General features: G+C 44.7%; 1 protein-coding gene across 2 annotated transcripts; it reads right to left on the reverse strand.

The window, feature by feature from the left end:
• Positions 1 to 27,717, reverse strand: LOC138827443 (toll-like receptor 5). 2 transcript variants are annotated; one of them, XM_070022943.1, is made up of 3 exons: positions 27,662 to 27,717; positions 7,525 to 7,694; positions 1 to 6,569 (listed from the first exon to the last, which is right to left on the reverse strand). In XM_070022943.1, exons 2-3 carry the CDS (start codon positions 7,548 to 7,550, stop codon positions 3,989 to 3,991), a joined length of 2,607 nt encoding a protein of 868 aa, XP_069879044.1. In that variant the 5' UTR covers positions 7,551 to 7,694; positions 27,662 to 27,717; the 3' UTR covers positions 1 to 3,988. The 2 variants fall into 2 exon arrangements, with proteins under 2 accessions (XP_069879044.1, XP_069879045.1); XM_070022944.1 differs by lacking the exon at positions 27,662 to 27,717 and adding an exon at positions 26,908 to 26,980.

Raw genomic sequence — 27,717 nt, forward strand, 5'->3', positions numbered from 1 at the left:
CAAAGTTGTAAAGTTCGTTTTTCGACGTAACGTCTTGTACATCTCATTGTTGCAATGGGTCCACCTGTATCCCTATTTAAACATTTTGTTTTTTCCTCTCCCCTCCACAAATTATACCTACATCAAATACAGTGAAAACAAGGGTTATACTGTGGGGGAGTCTTGATTTCTTTCTCTTAGATCATGGCCCTATTAAACTGCTCTGAAGTTTTCCAGTGTCTTTAAGTCCAGTCTAAAAACACTGATTTCAACTGCTTTTCCTATGGAGAAATGAGCAGAATTCTCTTAAGCAATTAGTGTTAATTTGTCAAGTTTTTTTCTTCTTCTGGCATTTCCATACATCTAAATATATATGCAAAATGTTATTTCCCATTTAATATTACCAATAGCTTCTGTTGGTATTTTTTGTTGTGGTAGATGAACATTTAGCTACCATATACCTCTATTCCATAACCTCTTTATCTTCCCAATATAGTTATTATGTGATTTAATTCTTTAAGCCACATTCATTTTAATACGATATCAAGACTACCTAAAATATTATTCATGGCAAATGTGTGTGGCTGGCAAGTAATTTTCAGTCAGTTGTGTTTGGGGTGAAGAGGAGGATTCTTTTTGAAGTTTTCACAGCCCTGATAAATATTCTAAGATTGCCAGATAGTTTCCATTTCAAACACAGCAAGCTCTAGGCATTCTTAGATGGAATTGCAGTGGTTCCTATTTTGGCATGGACCCCAAAGACCATGCTCTATGGATACCATACTTTGGATCTGGGAAGTGTCCCCTCCAGAGGCATTTATATTAAAGGCTGGGTCCCCAGAATGGCACTATTGGGAGATGGAGGGAATTTTGAGAGATGGAGCCTAGTGAGAGGTCTTTAGGTCATTGGGAACATGCCCTCTAAAATGTGGGACACACACACTCTCTCTGAGATGACTGTCTATGCTCTACCAGGTACACTCACCACAGTGACCTTTCTCTTCCTAAAAGAGCATTTGCTATAGTGATGGAATGCTGACTTTCCTCTCTGCTTCTTGAGGTCTGACTTTGAACGGCTGTGAAGTGAGTGCTGGAAAGACTTCTCAGCACACAAGGTCACAGCTGACTGCCCCGTAATTCACTCCTATCACAGCTCTGCTTGCTGTCTTTCTTCTTAGTTATATGTGTAACAACTCGTATAAAGTGATAAGGATTTGGGAAATGGCCTCAAAAAAAATTCCAGCTGTTGGATCTGGTGATGGAAAGATCCATGGGGAAAAAATTAAATAAATTAAGAAGATGTTGGATCTTTACTAGAAAAGAGAATTTGTGGAATAGCTTAGAGTGGTGTGTTGAATTTAATAGTGGTCAGAATGTATGATGTGGTGTGAAGAAGTTTCCTACAAACTCAGCATACAAATCACACAAGGTGTTTTTCAGTGTGGGTCTGATGTTGTGATTTTAAGTGTGGGGCTAGAGAAAAGCTATGAGATGACCTCTTTCACAGGGGAAGGGTACATCCACATTTGCCATTTCAATGTCCCAGGGAGGGATTGGGAAAATGACATGGTCATGGTCTCTAAGGCCTCTGCTGCAGCAGGCTTCCACCCTAGTCCCACACACCTATCCCCAACTGGCGACTCTTGCCCACAGAAGTTCTGTCCTTGTGTTCCGATAGGGAGACCTACTTGGCATCATGCCTGCCCTTGCAGCATGGTAGAGGTGTGGGTAGGTGATTGTCTTCCATAGTCTTCTTGAGCTGTAGTGGTAACTGTCACTGGCAGGAAGCAGTGCTTTGGTCTTGTTCTACTATATCTCCAAGAGGACTGGGCTCCCTGCAGATTCATCAGGACTGATTCCCTGCATCCCTCATCCTTCAACTCTAGTCCAACTCCTGGCTGCTGGTCTAGACTGTGACTGTCCCAGGAGCCTTAATCCATGAAATGCAGCTTGATGGGCTTTTTAGAACTCACGGGATCTTTCCCTTTCATTTGCCACTCAGCGTTTGCACAGCCCGGCCCTCCCTACCTCCACTCCCACCTCCAGAGATCTAAGAGTCACAGGCACTGATATAAGGAAGGCCAAGCCTCATAATGCACTTTGGGTATTTATTAAGCAAGCACCATGGGCCAGGTCCCATTCTGAGCCATAAATACACAGACCAACAGCACAAGGCCCTGCCCTCAGGGAGTTCAGATAGGGTTGTCTTCATCCATACTAAACACAGTGGCACAAGGTCACATCTCAGTAGCAGAGATCTGAAGTCAGTGCGAAGATAGGAAATTCACCAAAAGACCAGGGATAGGGAAAGGGAGAAGAGATTCAGTAGAGGAAGAAGCACAGACAAAATATGCAGGTGTGTGGTCCTGAAACCAAGTGTGACCTGTTATGCCAGCAAGGTTTGGATGTGGCAGATGATGTTTGCTCATGGAATTTATAGCTGAGGAGGGGGCCAGTCAGCCAGACCCACAACCCTCAAGTCAGGCAGGAAGTCTTAAGTGCTAGTTTTAAAAGAGTTGTTACAAAAGGTAGAGAGAGCTTTGGAGGGATCTCCGGGAACTTCATGAGCTGTATTTTGAAGACATGTAGAATAGATGGAAACACATGGGGGAATGTTCTAGAATAAAGCAGTAGAGTGGGGTTCGTTTCTATAAGAATAATTCCATTGCTAAGTCTAGACTCACCAGTCAGAAGTGGCTCCAAGAAACTGGGCTGAGACTACACTCTCTTTCTCTCTCTCTGTGCTAGCAAGGGGCAGGGAATAACATTTTGGAACACTGAGTTCCAGGCCTTTGGAATAATTCCATTGCTAAGTCTAGACTCACCAGTCAGAAGTGGCTCCAAGAAGCTGGACTGAGACTACACTCTCTTTCTCTCTCTCTGTGCTAGCAAGGGGCAGGGAATAACATTTTGGAACACTGAGTTCCAGGCCTTTGGCTACTTCTCAAGCTTCAGTAGCTGGCCTGGGTGTGTGTTGGTTGTGGACTAAATGTAAAGCAAGGGGTATGTATGACATATTTTGTTTGGTTTAAAATTTTTTTAATGCTTTGACAACAAAACATTTCTATTTCAATAAAAAAGAAGGATTGGGGTACAAGTATGTTTAGACTCTTTTTAGGATTAACAAAAGTACAAAGCCAAAGAAATTGTGATTGTTTCTAGAGGCCCTTTAGTGTGGATACTATGGTGTGGCCATGAAGTCAACCGAGGGGAAGACTCCAGAGGCCCTGACATTCTTGGCCAGTATCATTTCCACAGCAGCTTTGTGAGGTAGAGACTGTTATGCCTACGGGTGAGAAAGCTGGGCCTCAGTAACATCCTTGATGTTACAGAGCTAATCGGCTGCAGAAGCAGAATTCAACCCAGGATCCCTGTGTGTCAGGCCTATATTCTAATATCAAGTGTCAGGCTGAAAGAAAGGTTACACAAAACAGAGCAATCATGACCTGCCTATAAGGAGTCAACCTGAAGGAGCAGAGAGTCAGGACAAGAAATACATCCTGGCCACAGAGATACATCGTCAAGGATATATTGTCATTCTCATTCAGCTTCTTTGAAGCCACCTCTTATCCCTAAGATGGAGTGTGACAAGCACCCAGCCCTGGATTTGTTCCCGTATCCAAAGGAAGAAGTGCATCTCTTCGATTTATTTCCTATGTATCACTGTTTTGCAGGACCCAGACAGCTAAGATTCATAGGATAGCCCATTCTCCCAAGATGCTCCTCCACAGTTCCCTTGCTATGACTAGGAGACATCTGTACTCGCTCCAGCAGGAGAGGACAGTATTGGTGGGTCTGAAAGGAAATCAATACTGAGGACCTCTAGAGACAGTTTCAATTTTCTAGATCTCTTATTTTCTGTTTGACACTCAGTGAGACAAAAACACCGTGTTGACATTAAGATCAAGTGACCGATGTTTCATAGCAGGAAAGGGAGCCCAATATAGAGTAACTTGAGGCACATAGAAAGTGAAGGATTATTCGGGCAACCAATGAAACGGCTCGTTTGCTAGGAGATGGTGGTTATCGTTTGTAATGGAATGTGACCATCTTCTTTCTGTCCTCTTTCTTTCTTTAGGATGTGTTGGGAGAGTTTATCAAGAAACCAGCCAACATCCTGAAGATCCTCTGGCCACCTCAAATACTGCTGCTTCTGGACGAACCCTCTGATACTCTTATGTTTCATCAGTTGGTACTGTGACAGGGACCCGACAACCACCATGATGAGGACACTATTGAGATCAGATAAACACTTGCTCTGGGCATAACTGAAGGCTTCTAGGCACCACCCGTCCCTAAGGAAGTGTCTACTCACAAGGCACACAGTCTTCCTGCTGCTCCAGACCGCCGCCTGGATATTGGTTATGTGGTTTTCTCCAGGGACAAAATCTCTTTCTTCAAAACACAGGTTGAATCTGTTTTGGTCACAGTACTGAGTGTCCAAATGTTTAAGCAAAGCATTCTGTACCCATTCAAAATCTTTGCTACTGAAGCAAAAATAGGCATCATATTTGTACATATCAGACTCTGTTCCCTGGGCCTGGTCTTTGAATACCAGTCTCCAGACTGTATTGTAACAGCTGAAACAAACCCCCCGGAACTTTGTGAGTATGAGGATGGTCATGAGGAACAGAATCAGTGTGACCGTGAACAAGAGGAAAAGAGAAAACCTTAGGTTCTTTAAGACCTCTTCTATATCACAGCCGACTGTGGAAACATTGTACAGAGAAACCCCTACAAATGAGTCTGGGTACATGCAGTATATCTCGGTGGGAGAGCCATGTATGGTGACATTGGTTTGGTTGAGCCAATGTACAAAAGCACTAAGTTCACATTCACAAATGAACTTGTTATGAGTTATGTCCAAGAACCTAAGTGATGTAAATAAACCAGGATCTGGAGATAGAAGCTGGTTCCTGGATATATCCAGGACCTCTAGATTAGCAGGTAAACTGTTAGGTGAAAGAATGGTCAGCCTGTTGGAGTGGAGGCTAAGCCCCCTTAAGGCGATCAGGTCACTAAATACTCCAGGTGGAAGGAAGTTAAGGTAGTTATTATTCAGATATAGAACTTGGAGATTGAAAAGACCCTTAAAAATATCCCAGCAGGATCCAGTTTCCCAGGCAAGTTGCAGCATATTTTCTCCAAGGTAGAGTTGTTGTAGGCTGAGATTTCTTGAAGGAAGATTTTGTGGCTTACAAGAGGAAAGACGATTCTGATTTAAAATGAGAATCTGGAGATCAGGTATCTGGAGGAGGAAATAGAGCTCTGCCAGATTTTCTAGCTTGTTCTCAGCCAACTGGATAAAGTTGGCTGTAAAGCCGATGTTTGCCAAAGTCACCAGTTTATTTCCACCCAGGAAGATAGTAGGTATGCTTGGAATAAAATCAATGCTATTAAGAGCATTGTCCCGGAGATCCAAGGTCTGTAATTTCGCAAGGAATGTGAACGTTTCTCTTTGAATGATCCCAATGTGATTCATTCGAAGGTCAATGTAAACTACTCTTGGTAGCCCATAGAAGTTGGAATTATAAAGTTCCCCTAAAAGGTTATAAGATACATTGAGAATCTGGAGGCTGTCGAGCCCATAAAATGCATTTACTGCAATTGTGTTTATCTTGTTGTAGGACAGATCCAGAACTTTCAAGTTCTTGAGCTTCTGAAAGACTAGGGATTTCAAGGAGAAGATAAAACCATGTGAAAGATCCAAGTGTGCTACGGAACTTTGGGCCAGGCCAGCAAATGTGTTCTCATCAGGATCTTTGATGTTTTGGAATCCAAAGCCAGAACCCATAGTATGGTGGTCCAGAATCAAAGAAGAGACCTTGCTTCCCCAGATGGCATTGCAAAAGTTTTCCGTGATGATGGCTGTCCAGCCATTGCCGGAAACATCAAGCGTGTCCAGCTGCATGCTTCTGAATGGATTCATGCACTTCTCCCAATCCACCAAGACTCTGATGTACAGGTTATTAGCTTTGAGGCTGAACCAAGAGAACACTTTTCCTTGGAGGGGTTTGAGCTCATCCTCACATACAGTGAGTATTTGATTGAAAGAAAAGTCTATAGACTTTAAGGAATTCAATTCCTGAAAGGAAGAATGTAGGGAAAGGCTACTGATCTTGTTCATGGAGAGGTCCAGGCGAGTTAAAGCACTTAAATTTCTGAAATAGCCATCTCGTAAGACAACATCAGAGAGGCCACAGGCAAACAGTCTAAGTTCAAACAGTCGGGATAATCCCTGAAAAGCATCTGGATGCAAGAAGTCCACATGACTTTTGCCCAGGTCCAAGATCCTAAGATTGGGCAGGTTTCTGAAGGCCTCTTTGCCAATTGTCAAGGGAGTGTACTGGGTTCCAAGCTCTAGCAGCTGGAGCTGCTGCAGGAAGGGGAATGATGTGGCAGTGACTGTCCTAATGTAGTTGAAGCTTAGAAGGAGGGTCTCTGTGCTGTTGGGGATCGGGGGAATCTGGGTGAAGTTGCAGAAACGAAATAAGGCTATCACACCATCAAAGGAGCAAGGAGAAGTTCCAAACACAGGACCAGCCACGAGCACCACTCCTAGGAGAAGGTCAAGGTGATCTGCCATGATCCTATGGAGAAGGAATAGGAAAACATATCGTTTAAGCTTGAAGCACTGTTCCTGGGTCTGTTGTGCTTGCTCCTTAAACCCCTTTGCCTAACTCATAGATTGGGAAATATTTTGATAGAGTACATATTACCCACTGTAGAAGAGGTTTTTCTCACTGTCTTTCTATCAAATCCATAATAATGCATTTTCTGCTCCCTAAACATTATTCTATGTTTTTTTCTTTTCTTCTTTTTTGTCAGTTGTGGGACTCAAACTCAGGGCATTGTCCCTGAGCTTTTCTGCTCAAGGCTAGCACTCTAACACTCTGAGCCACAGTTCCACTTATAGTTTCCTAGTGGTTAATTGGAAGCAAGAGTCTCATGGACTTTCCTGCCTGGGCTGGCTTTGAACTGAGATCCTCAGATCTTAACTTCTTGAGTAGCTAGGATTACAGGTGTGACCCACCAGCACCTGTCCCTAAACATGATTCTAGGTTGCTTTAAAATTACTTCACCTGGGCTGAGGATGTAATTCAGCAATAAAGAGCTTACCTAGTAGGCACAAAGTCCTTGGTTAAATACCCAGTACCAAAAACCAAAAAGCAACTACAAAATCCTTTATCTATTCTTTATGATAAGTATCTTGTTTAGGCATTCAGGATTTACTAAGGGAAATTCAAGAAAAGCACCAAAAGAAACACATTTTTGCTTTACTTCAACCAGGGAGCCCATTCCCAACATAGAAGACCCAACTGATGAGTGGTCAATAAACACATTGATTTTTCTACTCCCATCTTTCCAGGCCTCGAGTCTATCTCCACTGACCTGTGTGTCTTGCCATACAGACATTAGGTACTTTATATCTTAAAATACACAAAGAGTCAGAGTTGATCAATTTAATAAAATATATTGAGCACTTGCTTCATGCCTGATATTTATGTGACTGGGTGAGTTTACAATAAACAAAACCACACTTACTTGCTTGAGTCCACTAGGGAGATCATCCATCTATCCAACTTGGCATGTAGCAACAAGAGGTGCCCAAGAGGCCAGGTGCGGTGGACACCCTTGTAATCTCAGCTAATTGGGAGGTGGAGGGAGGAGGATCACTGTCAGAGGTCAGCCAGAGAAAAAGTGTGAGCTCCTACCTGAAACACAAAGGCAAAAAAGGGCTAGGAGCCTGGCTCAAGTGGTAGAGGGCCTGCCTAGCAGGCATAAAGCCTTCAATTCAATTTCCAATACTGCCCTTCCCCTGCCAAAAAAGAAGTCCTCAAGAAATATTCCAAGAATTGTGCTATGTCCGATGAGGAGCAATACAGAGAAAACCCCACGTTTCCTTGACAAAAGCCCTCTTCTGCTCCTCACGTAACTGAATTTTCATAGCACTCATTCCCCAGAGAGCATTCCCTGCGGGCACTCAAATAACTTCACTGTCCCGTTCTACCACTCTCTCACAAGCCACCCTGGTTATTTCTGTCAAAGCAATTCTATCCTTCATTTTTGTGTCTACTTGTTTACATTTATTTATTGTTGGTCTCCTCTGAGGGGACTTTCCCCATCAATGCAGCAAGTTATATTGAATTGCATTTTTATCAACATAACTTCTGGTAAAGAGGTGGCTCTTGATGGGGACATAGTCATTTCAGGGAGCATATTCATTTTTGCAAATGGATACACGTGGCAGGGTTGTCACGGTGACAGGAAGCGTGCCCACAGGAGGTGGAGATGAGGAGGTCCATGAAGACCTGTACCACGCTGAGTCATGGCATCCACATCAGCATCTCTAGCGACGGAAACTGATTCCAAATGACCTCATCTGTACTGTGGCATTCTAGGAATGCCACTTCCCTGTCCATCTGGGGAAGACTGTACTGCGTTCCATCTGGACCACTGTTGCCCATTTCTGAAGATCACATCACCATGGTCAATGCTGCTGTGTGGAGGTTCAGACTACACAATTCACAGTGCCCTTCTACGTTCACAGGGAAGCACATTTACTTGGCCTTCATTTTAAAATGTCAAGTGCTATAAAAGTTTAAGAAGTGTCACTTCAATATGATCTTACTTCCCTTAAATCCAAATGTATTCTTTAGAATACATGAATGCCCACCCAGATAACTCACTGTTTTCTAGCATAGTTGTGTCCCAGCTTTCACGTAGGGAAAGACTGCACAAAGCATTATAAATTACTTTTCTTTTTAATTTCTTTTTTCCCCAATAACCCAGTGAGGGAAGTAAATTGATTTCTTTCCATTTGTATGTGTAAGAAGATGTTATGATTATGAATTTCATTTCAAAATACTTAAGGGGTTATTATAAAAAGGGGTCTAGATCTGACAGTATTATAGCCCAGGGATATAAAGTTTCCAGTTCTTTCTTTCCACATTCCTCACAGGCACCCTGATGATGATGATGATGATGATGATGATGACTAAAACCAGGATTTTTTTGGTCTCCTACTTATTCTTTCTCTCTATGTATTTTGTAATTGTGTCTTTTGTGGGTGACCAGATTGGGTGATGGAAATGGAATAGCCATTTTCTTTCTTTAATGAATTTCTTATGATCTTGTTTAATGATCTTGTATTTATAGATTATACATACAGGTGGAAGAAAGGCATATTTTGGAAAATGGGACAAAGGTTCAAAGTGATCTCAATAGATAACTGGAGAAATTATTGAGAGGAAATTGAAACAAATCAGAGCAGATGATTACAGTTCAGGAAGCCCTCCCCTCCCCCCCCTCCCCCACATAATACCTCTAGAGCAAACTGCTGCGACAAGTCCTAAAACCAAGGTCTGTGTTTCCTGGTATGCAGTCATGAAGCTATGATTCTAGCAGCTAATTCTAGAGTCCTGGAAGGCACTGTGAGAGGAAGTTTAAGCCCTTCTACAGTAGAACCCACCCAGGGTGAAGATGTGCTTCAGACTAGACATGGCGACACAAGGAGGAAAGGAAGAGTAGTGGAAAGATCACACCTATACTGAGCTTTAATGCATCTTTCTCATATCTTAGAGTGTAAAATGGATTCTAATTTGACCTCCAAGGCATGAAAGAACATTAGCCTTACACCAGCAGATGCCGTGGTGCACACCTGTGCTCACACTTACATACTGCTTGGCAGCAGGCAGCATACCGAAGTACTTCACATGTGCTATGAGGTCATGGGTGTCTTAGAAAATCTGCCAACAGATTCAAGTCCTTGCATATTGTATCACTAACCAAATTTTGCACCTGGGTACAGAAAGATCCCCGGTTTCCAGAAGCTTTCCCACTTCAGTGTGCTATGGAGAGCAATATATACATACAACCATCGTGGTTTATGTTCCAGAACAGGAGTTGGAAAACATTTTCTGTAAAGAGCCAAATGGTAAATATTTTAGGTTTTGCAATCCAAACATAGACTGAACTCTGCTGACCGCTGTCCTAGAAGAAAAGAGAAACTTTGACTTTACAAATGAGGATTTTAAGTGACCATAAGATAAACACGTGCTGATGTTGAACAACCAGTGTTTGCAGAAATAACCAGTGTGACCCCGAATTGCTGACCATTTTTCAGTTACTCTTTTATCCACACATAGGAATGATTGCTCATCTTACAATTGCATCCCCATAGACACAGGACTGAGAATGCCAGCTCAGAATATAGAGTTCAATTTCTTGGCTGAAGTGCTATCTTGTTATGAAAGATTCAGTGTCAGACTCCAACTGTCTACTGACATAGGTGGTGTGACCTTGAATTTGTGGTAACAATGAGTGAAAGACAGACCCAAACAACCCATATCCCAAGGTAACTGAATTTCCAAACCTGCAATAGAGAAGCTAGAATTAAAGTAAGCAAGTGGATAAAAACAGCTGAATAAGTAGGACTTAGAGAATTGTTGGGGCTTATCGTCTTATTATAGAGATACCATGCAGACCTCTTTTATGAGGTCCAAAAGGCAGGAAATAACTGCATTTTTAAACCTCTCAAGAACCTCCTTGAGGGTCAAATGGCAGGACAGGTGAACAGAGGACCAGGTGAGGTAACTGGAGAGCCAACCTGTGCTGACAGCAAGGGAGAAAGGAGTAGAGAGAGAAAAGGGAGAGATAGAAGACTAAACTTCGTGGGGGGGGGGAAGGAATATGTTCCTAAATAAACATTATAAGACTAAGTTTTAAAAAACAATCCAGACAATTATTTCTATAGGTAGTTATATCAGATTACACACACACACACACACACACACACACACACACACACACACACACACACACACACACACACCTACACACACACTGCTTTCTATGACCCAGGGCCTTGTACATGTTAGATAAGTGCTAACCCAACCCCCCACCCCCAACCCATATATTCCTTCTTAGAAGCCACCACACTGGAGCAGGATGTGGTGTGCACACCTGTAACCCCAACTTGGGAGCAGAAGCCAGAGGATCTCAAGTTTGAGTTTTACCTGGGCTAGATAGCAAGACTATCTACAAAAACAAAAAAGTCATGGAAGTGGCGCTGTGGTTCAAGTGGTAGAGCGTTAGCCTTGAGCTGAAGAGCTCAGAGACAGTGCCCAGGCCCAGAGTTCAAGACCCATGATTGACACACAAAAAAAGTCACTGCACTATTCAAAAACCAAAAAATAAAAGTATAGGGGTTTATGGAGAAATGAGAGTAAAATACATTAAAAAATTCATCAAGGTAAATTGATGTTAGGTGAAATGAATCCCAAGATAAGTATTCAAATATTTTTGCTTTCATGCAATTGTTTCTAAAATATTTATAAGATTATTTCTTTGTTGCTTTGTATGTCCCTCCCCCACGGTATAACCCCTGCTTCCACTGTATGTAATATTGGTATAATTTGTGGAGGGGAAGGGAAAAAAACAAATCATTTAAATAGGGATCCAGGTGGACCCATTGCAACAATGAGATGTACAAATCGTTATGTCAAAAAACGAACTTTACAACTTTGGCGGGGTGGGGGGGATAGGGGGGCAGAGGGAGGGGGGAGATGGGAATGGATGGGAAGGGGAAACAAAGGAGGAGGCAACAATGCTTGATAAGAAATGTACTCATTATCTTGCCCTTGTAATTGTAACCCCTCTGTGTGGTGTTTTCACAATAAAAAACAAACACACAAACAAAACAAAATAAATTCATCAGGGACACATAAAGGAAAGACTGGGATCCAAATAAAAATGGCAGCACCCTATTAGCCAATCTAAGTGGTTAAAAAATACATCAGTACTAAATAGATATGGCACTTGGCTTTTAAAAAAACCTGAAAAGTTGCAGGTTGTGAACTGTATGAAGTGGTGGAAAGAGGAGGTCATTTGGTATCAGAGGGAAAAATTCAGTGCCAACTGTAGATGCCTGAGGCTCCAAACACACGTACGTAAGGGACACAGATGACAGACACTGGGAGTGTATTTTGTATTTGTAGTGACTTTGCTTGGCTTAATGTAGTTATCTATTATTACATGTAAAAATACACATTAGCAAATATGGTATGCATGTTCTCTTAAGACAGGGTCTTGTTTGTATTTTCATTTTGTCGGTTGTCGCTGGTGATGGAACTCAGGGCCTTGTGCATGCTCTGCAGGCATTCTACCACTTAGCCACATCCCCAGCCCCGTTTCCTAATGTCCTTCTCCAACACAGCAGCATTATTGTCTAATATCCATTACATTAGGAACAAATTCACATTTGCATTATATCAGAACCAATGAACTCTAAAGTCAGATTCTCTAAATGATTCTATGCCCTGCACTTGCATGGTGGAGTCTGCACTAACCATAGGGCTGGCCTTGGAATGACCCCGGGAGTCAGGGCAGACTCAGCACTTCAGCACTCAGAGTCATGAGCAGTACATGTCCTTTGCCTCTGTGTTCTTCACGTGGGAATCAGACCGGGAGTTAGGAACTCCCTGGCTGAGAATGATGGCTTCCATGTTGATAAAGAATCTCCTCCCAGACTGCTGACATTAATGGAATCACTTGGGACATGCTGCAGAGTCTTGCTGGCCTACAACTCCACCAACTGTGGAATGACAGCCCATGCCTGACCATTGAAGGCCAAGAACTCCCCCACCTGACATGTGGGAAGAGTTGATAACTGTACCCCAGTCTCTGTGGGTTAATAACACACACACACTAGCCAAGCTTTCCACGACTGACCATTCCTATGACCACAACAGAAGCTGGCGTTGCTTTGCAGTACTAAATGTTCCACTATTGAAGTTTCCTCTGTGTCCACCCTTGAATTCTTTCTTTGATTAAAAAAAAAAGACCTTTCTGGCCCCTGGACTCAGTAACCCAGTAACTCGGTGATAATTTCATGTTTCACAGATGATCCGATCTCAGCTGGCCTTGGCTTTCCTAGACCTCTTCAGTAAGACACAAGTGGACTGCTCTGAGGGATCTATTCTTCACAAGTGTATATATACACACTCAGATCTGAGAATCATTGGGGTAAACCAGTGGCTCTTGAAATTGGCCATACCTTGGAATCATCAGTGTGGTGATTTAAAAAAATCTAGCCTGGCTCCCATCTATAAAAGGATGGTTTAGTTGGTTTAGAGTACTAAGTATCTCCAGGTGATTCCAAATGTATGTAGAAAATCTTGCCGCCACCCTGACGGTGTCCCAGAGCCACCCCAGGTACTTACAAACCCTACTCACTCGAAAACTAAGCATAGCAAGATAGGGTGGTGGCATATGCCTGTACTCCAAGCACCCAGGAAGCTGGAACAGGAGAAACTCAAGTTCAAGGCTAGCTTGTGCTACACAGTGAGAAACTGTCTCAAAAAAAATAAACGTAGGATTCCAGCAACTTCACATCTGGATTTACACCCAAAAGAACGGAAAGCAAAAACCCAAACATGATTCACAGCAGTATTACTCATAGTAGCCCAAAGGTAGAAACAATCCAACAAGGGCTGTCAAGGACAAAATTTGATGGCATATAACTGAATATGATTCCCTCTTAAATACCAAGCTTTTAATTCATGAGGCGAAATTATAGCCACTCAGCCTTTAATTCCAAGACATGTTACACCATGGAGGAACTCTGAAGACATTATCCTCTGGGTAAACACCCAGACACAGACACAGACACAGATAGACAGACAGACAGACAGACAGACAGACAGACAGACAGACAGACAGACACACACACACACACACACACACACACACACACACACACAAGTATTGTCTGATTCTGTTTGTATGAAGACTAAGACATACAAGCTAGAGACTGAACCCTCATGCATGTTAAGCAAGCACTACACTGCTTAGCTATAACCCCATTCTAAATGAGGAATTTAGAGCAGACGGTAGAACAGAGGTTACCAGGGGTTAGGAGAAGGGAAAAGAGGAGGTTACTGCTTAATTGGATACAAAGGTTTAGTTTGGGACTATGACAAAGTTCTGGAGATTGATGGTGGTGAATGTACTTAATACCCTAAAACTGTACACTTAAAAAAATGAACACAAGAAAACGTATATTACACAAATCTTCTCACAATTAAAAAATAACCCCGAAATATCACTACTGAAACCCAAACCTGACAACTGTGTTTTCATAGTCCCTGGGCCTGGCGGGGCTTGGAAATTGCATTTTATAGCTGTGTCCCAACTACTTTGATGAAAGCAATTTTCAAAGAATCTCTGCCAACTCTGAAACCTCGCGATACTCTTAGAGAAAGAAGGGCTGGTGAGAACAGTTGGAGGGCTGGTGAGGATTGGGTTTTGATGATTAAGGCTGGGTTAACTTATACCGAGGGCTTGGAAGGGAGAAACAGGACCAGCACAATCAATGCAGGCCTCAATACTGTTGCCAAGAACTGTTAATTAAGATAATAAGGCCAGAGGGAGAAGGGTCAGTATCCCTTTCATTTGAGCTGAATTCATTTCACTTTAATCTCAGCCATTAGTGGAGCAGGTTCTCTTTCCTGACTTAATTGCTTGGACCGCAGACCAGCTTGCTTTAGTTGCATGAGTTAGAGTGGTGATTTGTCTGCAGCAAACACATAAGCCTGAATTCAGGGATAGGAGCCTGTGCTCCCCAGATGCCACAGTTAGCCTTGAGAATGCTTCTGGCCAAGCCAGCCTGCTCTAATGTTAACTCACTGTTTGATCCCTAACAAATAGCACCATTAATGGATGCTTGGCCCTGGGTTCTGAGCTGGTCGCAGGCTGGCAGCAGAGGCAAACTGAGGAGGGTGAGTATCTCCTGGCAGGTGCTTGCTCCAAACGCAGGGCTACAGAGGAATACCAAGCTGGGGGGGGGGGAAAGGGTGGGGAGGGGGGGGGGAAGGAATGCACCATCTGAGAAAAATAGTTTGCTCCTTTCCATGGGTACCTGGAGTTCACATGGTAAAACAAATCATAAACTAATTCCAAAGGTGGGTATAAAATGCAGGTTTGGCCTTGAAAAGCCTCAGGGGGCAAGAATATTCTTCAGCTGCAGAATATACTGAAACTGCAGAATTCATTGGAACATGCCAATGAATGGGCATCTCACAGCCCACACCCTGCCAAGGTAATGGAAAGGCCCTCCTGTCCAGCATTCTGCCACTGACAGGTTAATTCAGACGGTGCCAGGTGCTGTGGCTCACGCCTGTAATCTCGGCTACTCAAGAGGCTGAGATCTGAGGATCGTGGTTCAAAGTCAGCCCTGGCAAGAAAATTTGTGAGACTCTTTTCTCCAATTAACCACCAAAAAGCTGAAAGTGGTGTGGCTCAAGTGGTGCTAGCACACGAGCTTTGAGAGGCAAAGCTCAAGGACAGTGCCCAGGCCTTGAGTTCAAGTCCTGTGACACACACACACACACACACACACACACACACACAAAACCAGACAACTACATTGACATCAACCTCAGACTTTGCTCTCTGGAATGTTCCCTCACAAACCACCATGTGAGGTATACCGCGATGACCTCTTTTTTATTTAACGCCACCTATTTGTCCCCCTGGGACTCTTCCTAGGCTGAGTTCTGTGCAAATCACTGTGTTAGGTACGAGGAATCGCTTCTCACCAGGAGCTCTGGTCTCTTCACATTACATAATGATTCTCAGGACCCTCTGGGGAGCAAGGTATATTCATGGGTCCTACTCCAGACCTGCTGAATCAAAGCTGTGGGCCTGGGGTCTGGCAATGTCTTCATCAAGCCCTCTGGGTGATTCTGATGCACACTCTCATCTGAGAATCACTGGGCCCGTCAGGAAGGGAGCCCAGCAATGTACCACTGCTCTTAGCATCCTCCAGGTCCATATCTCAGTTCAACCAGCCACAGATCAGAAATAGTCAGTAAAACAAAACCAAACCAAAGGCCCATATCTGTATTGAACATGCACAGGGGTTGTTTTTCCTTCCCTCCTCATTATACTCTCAAAGATACAGCATCACAACTATGCACTAGCACCCACAAGTTAATAGATGTGGTTTGATTGAAATCGGAAATGACTTAAATCCAGGGGAGGATGTGTGAAGGTTGTATGCAAATATGACACCATTTTATAGAAAGGACTTGAGCAGGTGAGGATTTTGGTATCTGCCGAGGAATCACTATACTCCCATATGGTGGAATACCCACACATTTGGGAGGGCCTTCCCTTCTCTCGCTCTCTCCCCAGTCTTTTTATTTTGTGTGGGTTGTGGGGCTTGAACTCTGGGCCTGGACGCTGGCTCTGAGCTCTTCAGCTCAAGGTGAGTGCTCTACCACTTGAGCCAAAGCACCACTTCTGGTGGTTTATTGGGGATAAGAGTCTTACAGACTTTTCTGCCTGGGCTGACTTTGAACCACGATCCTCAGATCTCAGCCTCCTGAATAGCTGGAATTATAGGTGTGAGCCACCAGCACCTGTCTCTCCCCAGTCTTTTGTGGCTACTAAGCACCATTACTGCAGAGACCATTTTACAGATGAGAAAACTGAGGCTGAGAAACGCAGTCACCTGCTGAAGAGCACACAGTTCTAATCTACACCTATCATCTTTGGATGTGGCTGTACACGTAATTCGGGGAGGGGTTCATCTCTCAGTTACCACTTGTAACCACTTCCCTTCAAGTCACTTCAACGCTGGCTTCCCCCAGGAGCTCCCTGCCCTCTTCACAGTCAGTCTGAAGGTCCACTTCATACTCTGGTCATTTATTCCTGGGATGACCAGTCTCTTAGTATGTTGAGTTCTTCTCTCACCACAACACGTCCCACTACCTAATTCTCCCATGCCCATACGTACACAGAACCACCTCTCTGACCTTGGAACCTTCCTATCCTTCCAAGAGCATCAGAGTCCTGACGCCTGTTCTTTCTGCTAGATTCACTGATTTTCTCAAACCACCCCTCAGCATCTTCAGCCCTCAGATTGTCCTGCTTTTGTAGCCTGCACCAGCTGCCAGCCTTCTCCTCTTCTACATGTCTGCTCTCCTAAAACCACGCCCAGTGTGACAAGTTTGCACTAGTTAAGTGTGTCCTCATCACAAGACCTCTAAGTGTCCTGTCCCCCCTTATTCCGCCAGGAGTGGCTCCCCACCATCCCCAGATCTCCTTTACCACCCCCAACCTGTCCCCACTTGCTTTGCCCTGATTTCTAGAAAGCCTGGCTTCCCATCAGGATGTGTTGCTGCCCTCTGCTGGCCAGCAGGAGGACTGCGTGGTCCTGGGGCAGCACCCGCCAGTGCCCTTGGGAGGGGGACATCAGTATCTCACAGTCAAGCTCAGGTGGTCAGAGGGAGCAGTTCACTCCTGTGTCACATGCAGACACAGGTAGGCACAAAGACCCACGATTCATGCTAGCCAAACGCTGGAGAGGGTCCCCACACTCCCCAGACCTACCGCAGTGGCTGCCATCTCCCAGAGCATCAAGAATATTCACAGGGACTGAGGATCGTTCAGTAAACAGGGCTCCCAGATCAGCACATTAGGTTTCCAGTCTGGTGTGAGCTCAGAGCATGGCTGATTTATTTACTGATGCTTGCTTGTCTCATTAGGGTCTGTTTGCCTCTTAAAGTGTTTATGATTCCATAACACAGAGCATTTCTTCTGTCTAGCCCAGAGAGAAATTGGCCTTTTATGTGCAGATTTTGTTCTATAAGCAGGGTAGAGCTTGCAGGTGTGTGTGTCGGGGGGGGGGGTGTTCAGTGAGAAATCATCCACACCTTGCCGAATTCCCAAAGTTGGGAGAAACTGGAAGTCCTGTCAGGATAGAAATGAGCTGGCTGTGTGAACGTGTGCCCCTGGGGATCCCCTTCCACTCAGAGCTATAAACCATCTACTAAAGCTCTCCTGGAAATCTGTCCACAAATGCTGTCAAGCTCCCTGGTTTGTAGTTAAAAGCCCATCTGCAGCTCCTTTATTTGTAAATGAGAACTTCATTCTCCAGACCAGGCATTGCATTGCTCTCTTCAACTTCCTGCAGCAGCACCAGGAACTACAAAGTATGGGCTGTCAAATAACCACTGGATGCACGAATGCTCTCACATCTGGCCCTAGGACCTCCCTTCTTCCTCCTGGCCCTGAGAGGTTTGCTGCCCAGGTGTAGAAAGTTGTCTGCTGGGTCTCTGAGTCCTTCAGATAGAATGGTCTTGGCCCTATCAGAACACTCCATGTCACTTAATCTCTCCTAGCTGGGCTAGCACTCCCTTCCTACCAGCAACTGGTTAGTTATGTGATGCCACTGGCTTCTGAGTGAGATTCTTCCTCCTCAGAACACGCCACGCAGCATCCTTTTGCACCTATGTAGAGTTTTCTCCCAAATGCATAGCATTCAGAGCTGTGACCTGCCTGAGTCCCTTCTAACTGGCTCAACACTGCCTTACAGCCAACTTTGGGCATAGATCCTTATTTCTGTCTTCAGTGCATATATCCTTATACTATGACACAGTAGGTAAGGTCATACTGGTTTCCTTTAATCCCCACCGGAAGAAGCCTCAATAACAATATCAACACAATTAGTGGCCAAGTCTGTGCATGTCACCTCAGGAAATCTCCAGATTGACTTCCCTACCTTGCAATCCTGCTTCCTCTGCTTAGCTTCATGTGATCTCCCACCATGTATTATAGTGTGTTATAGCATAGACTCGAAATCCCTTCCAAAGGTTTATATGCTTTCAGCTTGGTCACTAGCTATGGCATTATTGGGAAGTGGCATTATTGTGGAAGCTTTAGGAGGCGGGGCTTAGTGGGAAGAAGTTGTGTCATTGGAGGAGTGAATCAGTGGCTTCGATTTCTTTTGACACAAGATGAGCAGCCTCCTTCATCACCTGCTTTTACCACAATAAATTCTGCTGAAAAGCCCAAAGGAAACAGTCCAAGTAACTACAGACCAAAGCCTCTGAAACCATGAGCCAAGACAAACCTTTTCCTTTATTATTATTAACTATTATTTATCTCAGGTATTTTGTCGCAATGATGGAAAGCTGCTATAATGTTGATGACCCTATCACACTTATTCTACTAGCCAAGGATGTGAAGCCTCTTAGTATACTCCTAACCAGGAAACTCTTCAGTGGTTTGGCCTGTGAGGTCAGAACTCTTCAAGATGACATCAGGGACCTCTGCTTGGGACAACAACCCAAATTCTAGAATGGTTCGCTCTTAGGACGTGAACTGTCATCTGACAGAGGGGAAACTCAAATTCAGTTTACCTTTCTGGTTGACCACTGGTCTGCCATTGAGCAATGTTGCAGATCTAACGTGGCATTCTCAGAACTCGGCCTTCACCCTGTTTTCTATGCTTGGTCTGGCCACCGGGGCTTGAATGCACATGCGTATCTCACTGGCTCATCCATTCCAACTCGCTCCAGAGGTCAGCTCTTCTACAGAACAGTGTTCACATGTCTCCAGGCATGCGTGCTCTCTCTCCCTTGATATTCTGAGTGCATCTCCATGGTAGCATTTCTATTACATTATGCTTTCTCCACTATCTGGAAATCTCAGGGCAGGGACTCAGTTTTATTCATGCAAGATCCCTGCCCTTCTTAGCACTACTACTCAAGTATCCCAGCAAGATTTGTCCTGTTAACATTTTGGAGAAGGTTATGTTTTCATCAGAAGCATGTTTTGTGCCTTCTCGTCCTAACACAAGGGGCAGAGGGTCCTATGATTGTTCAAAGATGTCAGTTCTGGAGATACAGGATTCTTATCCCAGTGATTGTAGTTTTCTTTTATTTTGGGGAATCAGGAGAAAGTGGTAAATAAGGAAGTCTGCTAAGAGGAATAAACAGAGAACATTACATAGATGTTTTTCTGTGCTACATGGCATTTTTCTTTCAGGTGTGTTGCTATTAAACGGAATTTGAATTGGAAAAGATTGAGACCATGTTATAAATTAGACAGTAGGACATTGGACCTTCACTAACCTCTGCTTTGACAAGGTAGATGTCTAAATCATCCAATTGGAAAGAATCTTTCTTCCTTGTGATTCTAGAGAGGGCCAAATCATCATGGTGGTGAGGAAATTTTCTCCTGAGTACTAGAAGTCTTTCTTGTGTCATTTTTGTGGTCATTTGATTTCTGAGGGCTGTAGCACAAGGACAAGACAATTCCCTTGTCCACTCTTGAGTGAGCAGACAACTTGCTGGCTCAGGAGTCTTGTGGGTTTCTGGGGTGAAATAGAGCTAAGGTCACCATCTGACTTTGACATTTCTAAGCAGTAGGATTAGGTAATTGTGGCCATGTTAGGAGGCACTGTGGAATTGCTGGGTCTCTGATTTAGGCTGACAGTGTCCTGACCATTGAAGAGTTGACTTGCAGGGCTTTCTGTCATTTTACAGAAGATTAAATGGTTCCTCAATGAAGTTATGTCCTAGCCTGTGGTGCTAAAATTTGAATGCAGCTGCAAACTTCATTGTCATGGTGCTTCTTAAGCAAAATCTTAACTGAAAACTCTGTTTAACATATACAGAGCCCCAAAGGGTGTTCTGGACACCAGTCCCCTGGAGATCTTGTTGAATGGTGATGTGGATCCTACACCCTTGGATGGGATCTGAGGTCAGGCATTTCTAACAAGGGTGGGATCTGAGATCAGGCATTTCTAACAAGGGTGGGATCTGAGATCAGACATTTTTAACGGGCTCCTGGGGGATGGTGTGGGGGGGAGGGTGGAGAGCTGCTGCTGTTGCTGCATTGATCCTATTTTGGAAAGGATGGACAGGCTGTAAAAGAACTGCTTTAGTCCTTCCTGCCCTTCTGTCTCCCTAAGCAGCCTGACTCTCCTGGGAATTACCTATGAACAAGATATTGCATGATCAGTTTTGAGAAGAGTTACATTAATACATTCACGCTGAATTCTTCTCAGCCCTAAAAAAAGTGAAGCATCAGCCAGGCGCCAATGGCTAAAACCCCATAATCCTAGCTACTTAGGAGGATGAGATCTGAACACCATGGCTGGAAGCTAGTCCAGGCAAAAGAGTCCTTGAAATTCATATCGCCAATTAACCACCAAAAAGCCAGAAATGGATCTGTGACTCAAGTGGTAAGGCTACCAGCTTTGAGCAACAAATCTAAGGGACAGCACCCAGGTCCTGAATTCAAGCTCCAGTAAACCCACCTTCTCCTCCCTCCCTACCCCCCCCCCCCCCCCCCCCCCGCCTGCGCTGCCAACACACACACACACACACACACACACACACACACAGAGTAAAGCATTCGACGATACCCCCCAAGGAAGTGCTTGCTTAGTTAAGGGCTCATTTAAGGCTACTGAAGAGGGTTTCTGGAAAGACCTCACTGCTGTATTCAAAGCTAAGGCAACAGGAGAGCTCCAGGTCAATTTCTCTGGTCCATAAGAGCGACTCCTCCTGGAGACCAGCAGGGGGCGCACGCCTGGCAGAGTCAGGGCCGTGTGGGGAGGGTCTGGAACCCAGCGAGACAAGCAGAGCTGAGCTCTGCTGGGAATCAACTCCTGCTTGCCTAAATGGAGTGCAGAGAGAAAGGAAAATGACAACTAAAGTGGTGGCTGGATTCAAACAGTGGCTTCACAATTTAACAGACGTGTAAGCTTGGGCAAGTGCTAATGCTCTCTGAGCTTCCGTTTAATCATCCATAAAATAACAACCATAATTGTTTCTACTTCCCCCAGCATCAGACACAAGCCAGTACCCAAGGACCCTCCAGTGTCCAAACCAGAGAATCCAGTTACTTCTTGCTTGCTTAAATAGACAACCATCATGTATGCAATTACACCTCTACAATTCCCTTTAGAAACCACTGAAGAGGAACAGGGAGAAGAGGAAGTGGATTTCTCAACATACCATGGCCATTTGGTACTTCTTTGAATGCTCACAGCTCATTGCATAACTCTGTGTCCTCTTTCCTTTAATATCTTTAGGTAATGGTTCTCAGCACGGTAAAACAACCAAAACAGCAGCAACGAAAAGTACTGCTATTCTGATAACTATATGTCTGAGAACTCACCCCCCCCCCCCGACACACACACACTGTTTAGGTACACAACATCCTTTTGTCCAATTATTATAAACTGTCCAATTATTATAAACTCATCAGTACAACTTTAAGGGATTTTATTGAGATAAATACTTGCATCTAACTGGCTGTGAAAAGTTAACTAACTAGCCTCACACATTTAAAATCCTGAGGAAGGAGAGCTCACCCGGGAATTGAACATCTCTACCTGCATGGGTCTAGGTCAAGGCTGAGCCAGTATTCTCAATTAGAAAATTACCATCCCAGGCTTTGCCTCCTTGAGTGCAAGTCAGCTAAACCTGACGTATTGATGACAGAGTAAATTGCCAGGAAAGCTGGGCAACTGCAAGGTCAGAGAGCTGGAGCAGATGAGAGCTGGGAAGTCCAATATAGCAGCCCCTGGAAGTCATGCCACAGACAAGCTGCTAAGAGCAGCAAAAATCATTTGGACTGTGATGGAAATTGGAAGCCCTTGGGAGGAAGGAGGGGAGGGTGAGCAGGGAATAGAAATCCTATTAAACTGCAATTAGTTATCTGCGGAAAATGAAAGCAGGGAGAGGTTTTTATAAAACCTCTTTCCATCCTGGGAAGGACCTGTAGTAGTCTGTATCTCCAGAGAAAGTTCCACAAAGTCATGTCAACACTACAGCTGACGTAGACACCCCAGGTACAATGTGAGCCCCCAAAAGGAGAAGAAGGGAGAGGAAGGCCACGAGACTCCAGGGCGGGGATGATGATTTCCTGGGGAGTGCCTGAGGAAGTGTGACACCCCCCACCCCCAGACTCGTGTCCCACTGCAGTCCCCTGGCGGCCTGTGCCCCCTCAGGAGGTGGAATCTGGCCCAGCAGGCGGCCTGGAGTGAGTGGTTCTGCTCAATTTGGAGGCAGGGCAGGGAATCAGAGGGCGATTGTGTTCCCACCCATTGGTGGGAGCTTCTTCTAGCATGCTTGAGCTCAGGACAGAAATGCGGGGCTGGAAAATGGGAAATGGGGTGGTCCTAGGGCTCCCTTAGCCACCATTTGGGCATCCGGAACGGGTTTGTTTTCCTTGTCCTCAGTTTCTGCATCTGTCTAATGGCAAATCTGAACCAGAAACGTTTACAACCTGCAAATTCTAAAATTACCTCAGGAACGCTGACTGACAGTAATCACAGAGCAGAGCCGCTCATCCCTGGAACAGAACATGCATCTCCATGATGGCTAACCTGCAAACATATTCCTATGGATCTTGAAAATATTCAGTGGAATAGAAGATTATCAACGTACTAATAAAAATGGACACAGATTGATTATGGCCTTAAATAGAAACTTCTTTTTTCTCTTAAGAACTTACTGTTAGTAGCCGGGTGTTGGTGGCTCACGCCTGTAATCCTAGCTACTCAGGAGGCTGAGATCTGAGGATCTCAGTTCAAAGCCAGCCCCAGCTGGAAAGCCTGTAAGACTCTTATCTCCAAAAAACTACTCAGGAAAGCTGGGAAGTAGTGCTGTGGCTTAAGTGGTAGACTGCTAGCCTTGAGTATAAAAAGAGGCTCAGGGATAGCACCAGGACAGGCAAAAAAAAAATAATAATTCATTGTTAGTAAAGACTGCATTTGTGGTTAATGCTATTTTGAAATTAGAACATTTGTTTTCCTCCTTCTTGATTTCCACCAAGCCCAGCTACCTCCACCTCTCCAGCCAACTCCGGGTCACTGCCCCAGGGCAGGCATGTGACAGGACTGTACCCAGGAGTGGCTCTCAGGTTCTTCTGGTTTTGGCTTCCTGAACAGGGCCTTTAGGTGAAGACACAGAGGCCTGGCTGGGAGATACCTTCAGAAACACAGGCAAGACAGAAAGAGAAGGCAAAGGAGAGGTGGGGAAGGGGCAGGGAGACAGGACTCAGGCTAGATGCCAGATAATTAGGATCTTGAGGCAACAGAGACACACTGAATGGGGCTGCCAGGGAGACTAGAACAAGAGTGCTCTCATGGGAAACCCCATACGAACCAGAACCCTTGGTAGGAAGTACTGTCTGCCCTTGTCTCTGCCTTGGCAGTGCATAAGATCTGGATACTGTGACACAGTCTGGGGTGTTTCCTATAGGTTCTAGCCCAGTGAGACTAAAGCTCTAAACTCATATTAACTTGATATCTAGAAGGTGTGGTAGAGTTCTTGCATACCTGAGTGTGTTCATGTGGGACATGCATATTCATTCCTTGTTTTGCTTTAAGATACTGAGGGAAAAATAAAAAGAGGTCCTGACATTCACTAGACCCAGTTATATTTCTGAACAAAGTCAGGGAGGAATCTCAGGACACAGATAGGGCTGAAAGTGGCTTTGAGGATGCCTTCATTTCAGCTGTCTGGGTTTCAATCTGGGCAGTTTTTCTGTCTCCAGACTGGAGTGGTCATGAAGAGTAAAGGGGGAGACATACGGCTCAGAATTGTAGGTCCCTTGTGATATCTCTCAAATGGTAGATTATTTGTTGGCTATTATCGACTATATAAAAGCTGGTCCGAGCCACCATAAAATTGGGTGTAGATAGATAACTTGTTTCATGACATTGGACAAGCCATCTGTCAGAAATGGCAGACTCATGAATCTAATAGATGAGGGAGGAAGAGAAACTTGACTCAAGTAAACACCAACTTACTTATCTTGAATTTGGCACACGGGTTTAAGTACATGGCCATGTTTAGTCTAAATCCTGGTTGTCTGTGGATCCTTCTTAGGTATTTGGAAGAGTGCCTGGCTCAAAGTAAATGCTATTTATGTGTGTGTGTGTGTGTGACTATGACGGTATTATTAATTTGTATAAAGGAGAAATAGCTAGCCATCACCATTTGAGGGGAAAAAGTCAAGGGGAGGGGCTCTGAGAGAGATTTATTATGTCCTAGGGAGGTAAAAGCCAATCATGTCAGCCCTGCAATATCCTCAGGCTGGACTGAGAATTCTCCAGAAAGAAAGTTTTATGGGTTCCTTGCAGGAGAGACAAAAGGAGGGGAGCAGGACATTCCTCTAATATCCCTTTAGCATAAATAGGCCTCTTCCCTCCAACTCGTATCACAGAACAAACAGAAAAATCTTCTTTGAAACTGCTGACTCCTCCCTTCTTTCTGAGAAATGATCTGTCCTTTCATTTATGACCCAGTTCTTAAGATATGAAGTCTGAAGGCTCCACCCAGGGCTTCCAACTGCCCATTAACCAGCTTCTTTTAAACCCCTTGTTGTCTGGATCCATTTTTAATTAAAACAAAAACATTTAAATTTTGCTTTTGAGACAGCGCCTGGATATGAAAGTCATGTTATCCTTGAACACTCAATCCTCTTGCCAGAGCCTCCCAGTTGCTGGGATTACAGATATGCTTCTACTGTGCCTGGTTTGGAGAATCCTCTTGAAGTCTATCTCCTCCAGTATTTTACTTATTCGTTAGCAGTGGGCAGCTTTGGTTGCCTACTTCCTGAATCTCTTCTGTCTTGGTTTCCTTTATTTCCCTCCTTTCTTCCACTCAACTTGTCACCAGTTCCTTTCTCTTCTCCTGCCTCTTATGACTTATATGTTTTGCCCAAGACCATGTTCTCTTGGTCCCTTGGTGACCATGTTATCTTTCACATTCTTATTATCTCCCCATCATTTCTCTCCTCCTTACCTTGACCTCTCCTGCTCTCAAGGGGTGTGTTTTGGTTAATTAAAGGACATCCCCATTTAGTATCAAATGCAATAATGCAATATGTCCCACAATAATATAATATTTTGAATTTTCTAAGTTCTTTAGGAAATAAAAACTTTTTTTTTTTGTTGGTCATGGGGCTTGAACTCTGGGCGCTGTCTCTGCGCTCTTCAGCTCAAGGCAGGTGCTCTACCGCTTGAGCCATAGCACCACTTCCAGTTTCCTAGTAGTTTATTGGAGGTAAGAGTCTTTCCTGCCTGGGATGGCTTTGAACCTTGATCCTCAGATCTCGGCCTTGTGAGTAGCTAGGTTTACAGGTGTGAGCCACCAGCATCCGGTGTAAATAAAAATATTTTTGCTCAACACTTAGAAATATATTGGTGGAATTCTCTCCAGTCCACCCATCTCTCAGGTTATAAGCCAACCTTATCTTTATAGAACTGATCTCCAAGTCCTAGTTTTTCCTCTTTTACGATGTCTCTTGATTTGTCTTTCTGAATTGTCTGGTTTTTATCTTCCCACCTAAGCTGGATGCTTCAGAACAGCAGGCTCCAGGCCTCAAACTTGTCTCTCTTCCATGGAGCTGAGCACATTGTGCGTTGTGGCTCACATATTAGAAAACTGTGAAACCAGGGCTGGAATCAGCCCAGGCTCCAGAGATCTGACTAAAGATTTGGATCTGCCCTGGACATTATTGTTCACATAAAGTTTAGTACGAAACACATCTGAATGCAGTAACTGGGAATTCCAGGATTTCCTTGCTAGTTGAGTCTGTGATCCCAGATTGATTGTTAAAATAGGGGTGATTTTTGTACTGCTTATTAATTGACCCTTCTCTAGGACTCTCCCGCACCCCCTTACAATTTGGCAAATGAAGGATTAGCATCTAGCCCCAGTGAACTTCCCCCAGAGCTGTGCTTGGCATACTGGAAATTTGGAGCTATTGTTTTCTGCTCCAGAAAATAGGGTGAAAGTAATCAAGAAGTTCAAGAGAGCTTCAGACAGGCTATTCAGAGCTCAGATCTTCTCAGTCAATCCAGAGAAAAATGATCAGACCACTCAGAGTCCAACTAGGAGCTACACACAGCATCTGCAGGTGATCATCATCGGCCTTCCAAGTCAGTAGGCAGGAGACAGCATGATAGATGCCCATGATGTCCAAACAGGGCCCCACATTGATTGGGTTATTGCTCAGCAACAGTATCTGAAGGACAGTGGGGTTAAGCTGCTTGTCTGTGGTTCATGGTACTGGATAGATGTGTTCTCAACACTAGATAACTACAGTGCTTACCTATAGCTGGGAAAACGTGATCACCATGACCCGTTCCACACAGCCTCAGCAGCCTTCCTGGAAGGACAGACACCCTCATCCCCAAGACAAACAACCAACCAAACACACCTTCACCCCTCAAGAAAAGGTCTTTGCAATTGTGGTTTTACAGGAACAGGTTACAAGTTAACATCTCCCCTTTTCTCTCTTTTTTTTCTCTCTCTCTCTCTTTCTCTAACATAGAGACCATGGATATCTACCATGGAGTCCCTCCGGGCTGTAGCTACCTCAGGGTAAAGTGTTCCAGGCCCTTGCTTGAATGGGTTTCCAGGGCCTGCTGCTTGTGGCTGCTGGCTTCCCAGGGAAGACTGAGAGAGCTGACTGGGGACAAGCCACCTGTTCAGTGAGTGGGGACCAAGGTGAACGTTTGAAAGCATGACAGGAAGGAACAGCCCTGGTTGAAAGTGACTGTGGATGACAGGCAAGTGACTGTCAGCGCTGGAGTTTCCTGGTGTCCAGCCCCCTGGGTATGAGGTACCCACTTGTCACCTTCCCCTCGGGGACACCCCTCCCCCTCCCCCCTCACAGCACCACGTGACAGAGGGCGCCTTCCAGGCCCGGGATCAGGCACCAGGGAAAGAGTTGGAAACAGCCCCAGGAGGAGAGCCAGACGGGCAGAGGAGCTGACTGCGGTAGGCAGGCAGCCCATTCCCGCCCTGCCCAGGACTTGGGGGGACCCACAGGTTTCCCCTGCAGCTGCAGGGCCCTCGCTCACCTGGAGGGGGATCGGGATGAATTCTCTGGAGCTGCAGGCGGCCCTGTTCGTCCCAG

The sequence above is a fragment of the Dipodomys merriami genome, unplaced genomic scaffold (assembly GCF_024711535.1).
Source record: "Dipodomys merriami isolate MVZ:Mamm:240054 unplaced genomic scaffold, mDipMer1.0.p SCAF_156, whole genome shotgun sequence".
NCBI classification, from domain to species: Eukaryota; Metazoa; Chordata; class Mammalia; order Rodentia; family Heteromyidae; genus Dipodomys; species Dipodomys merriami.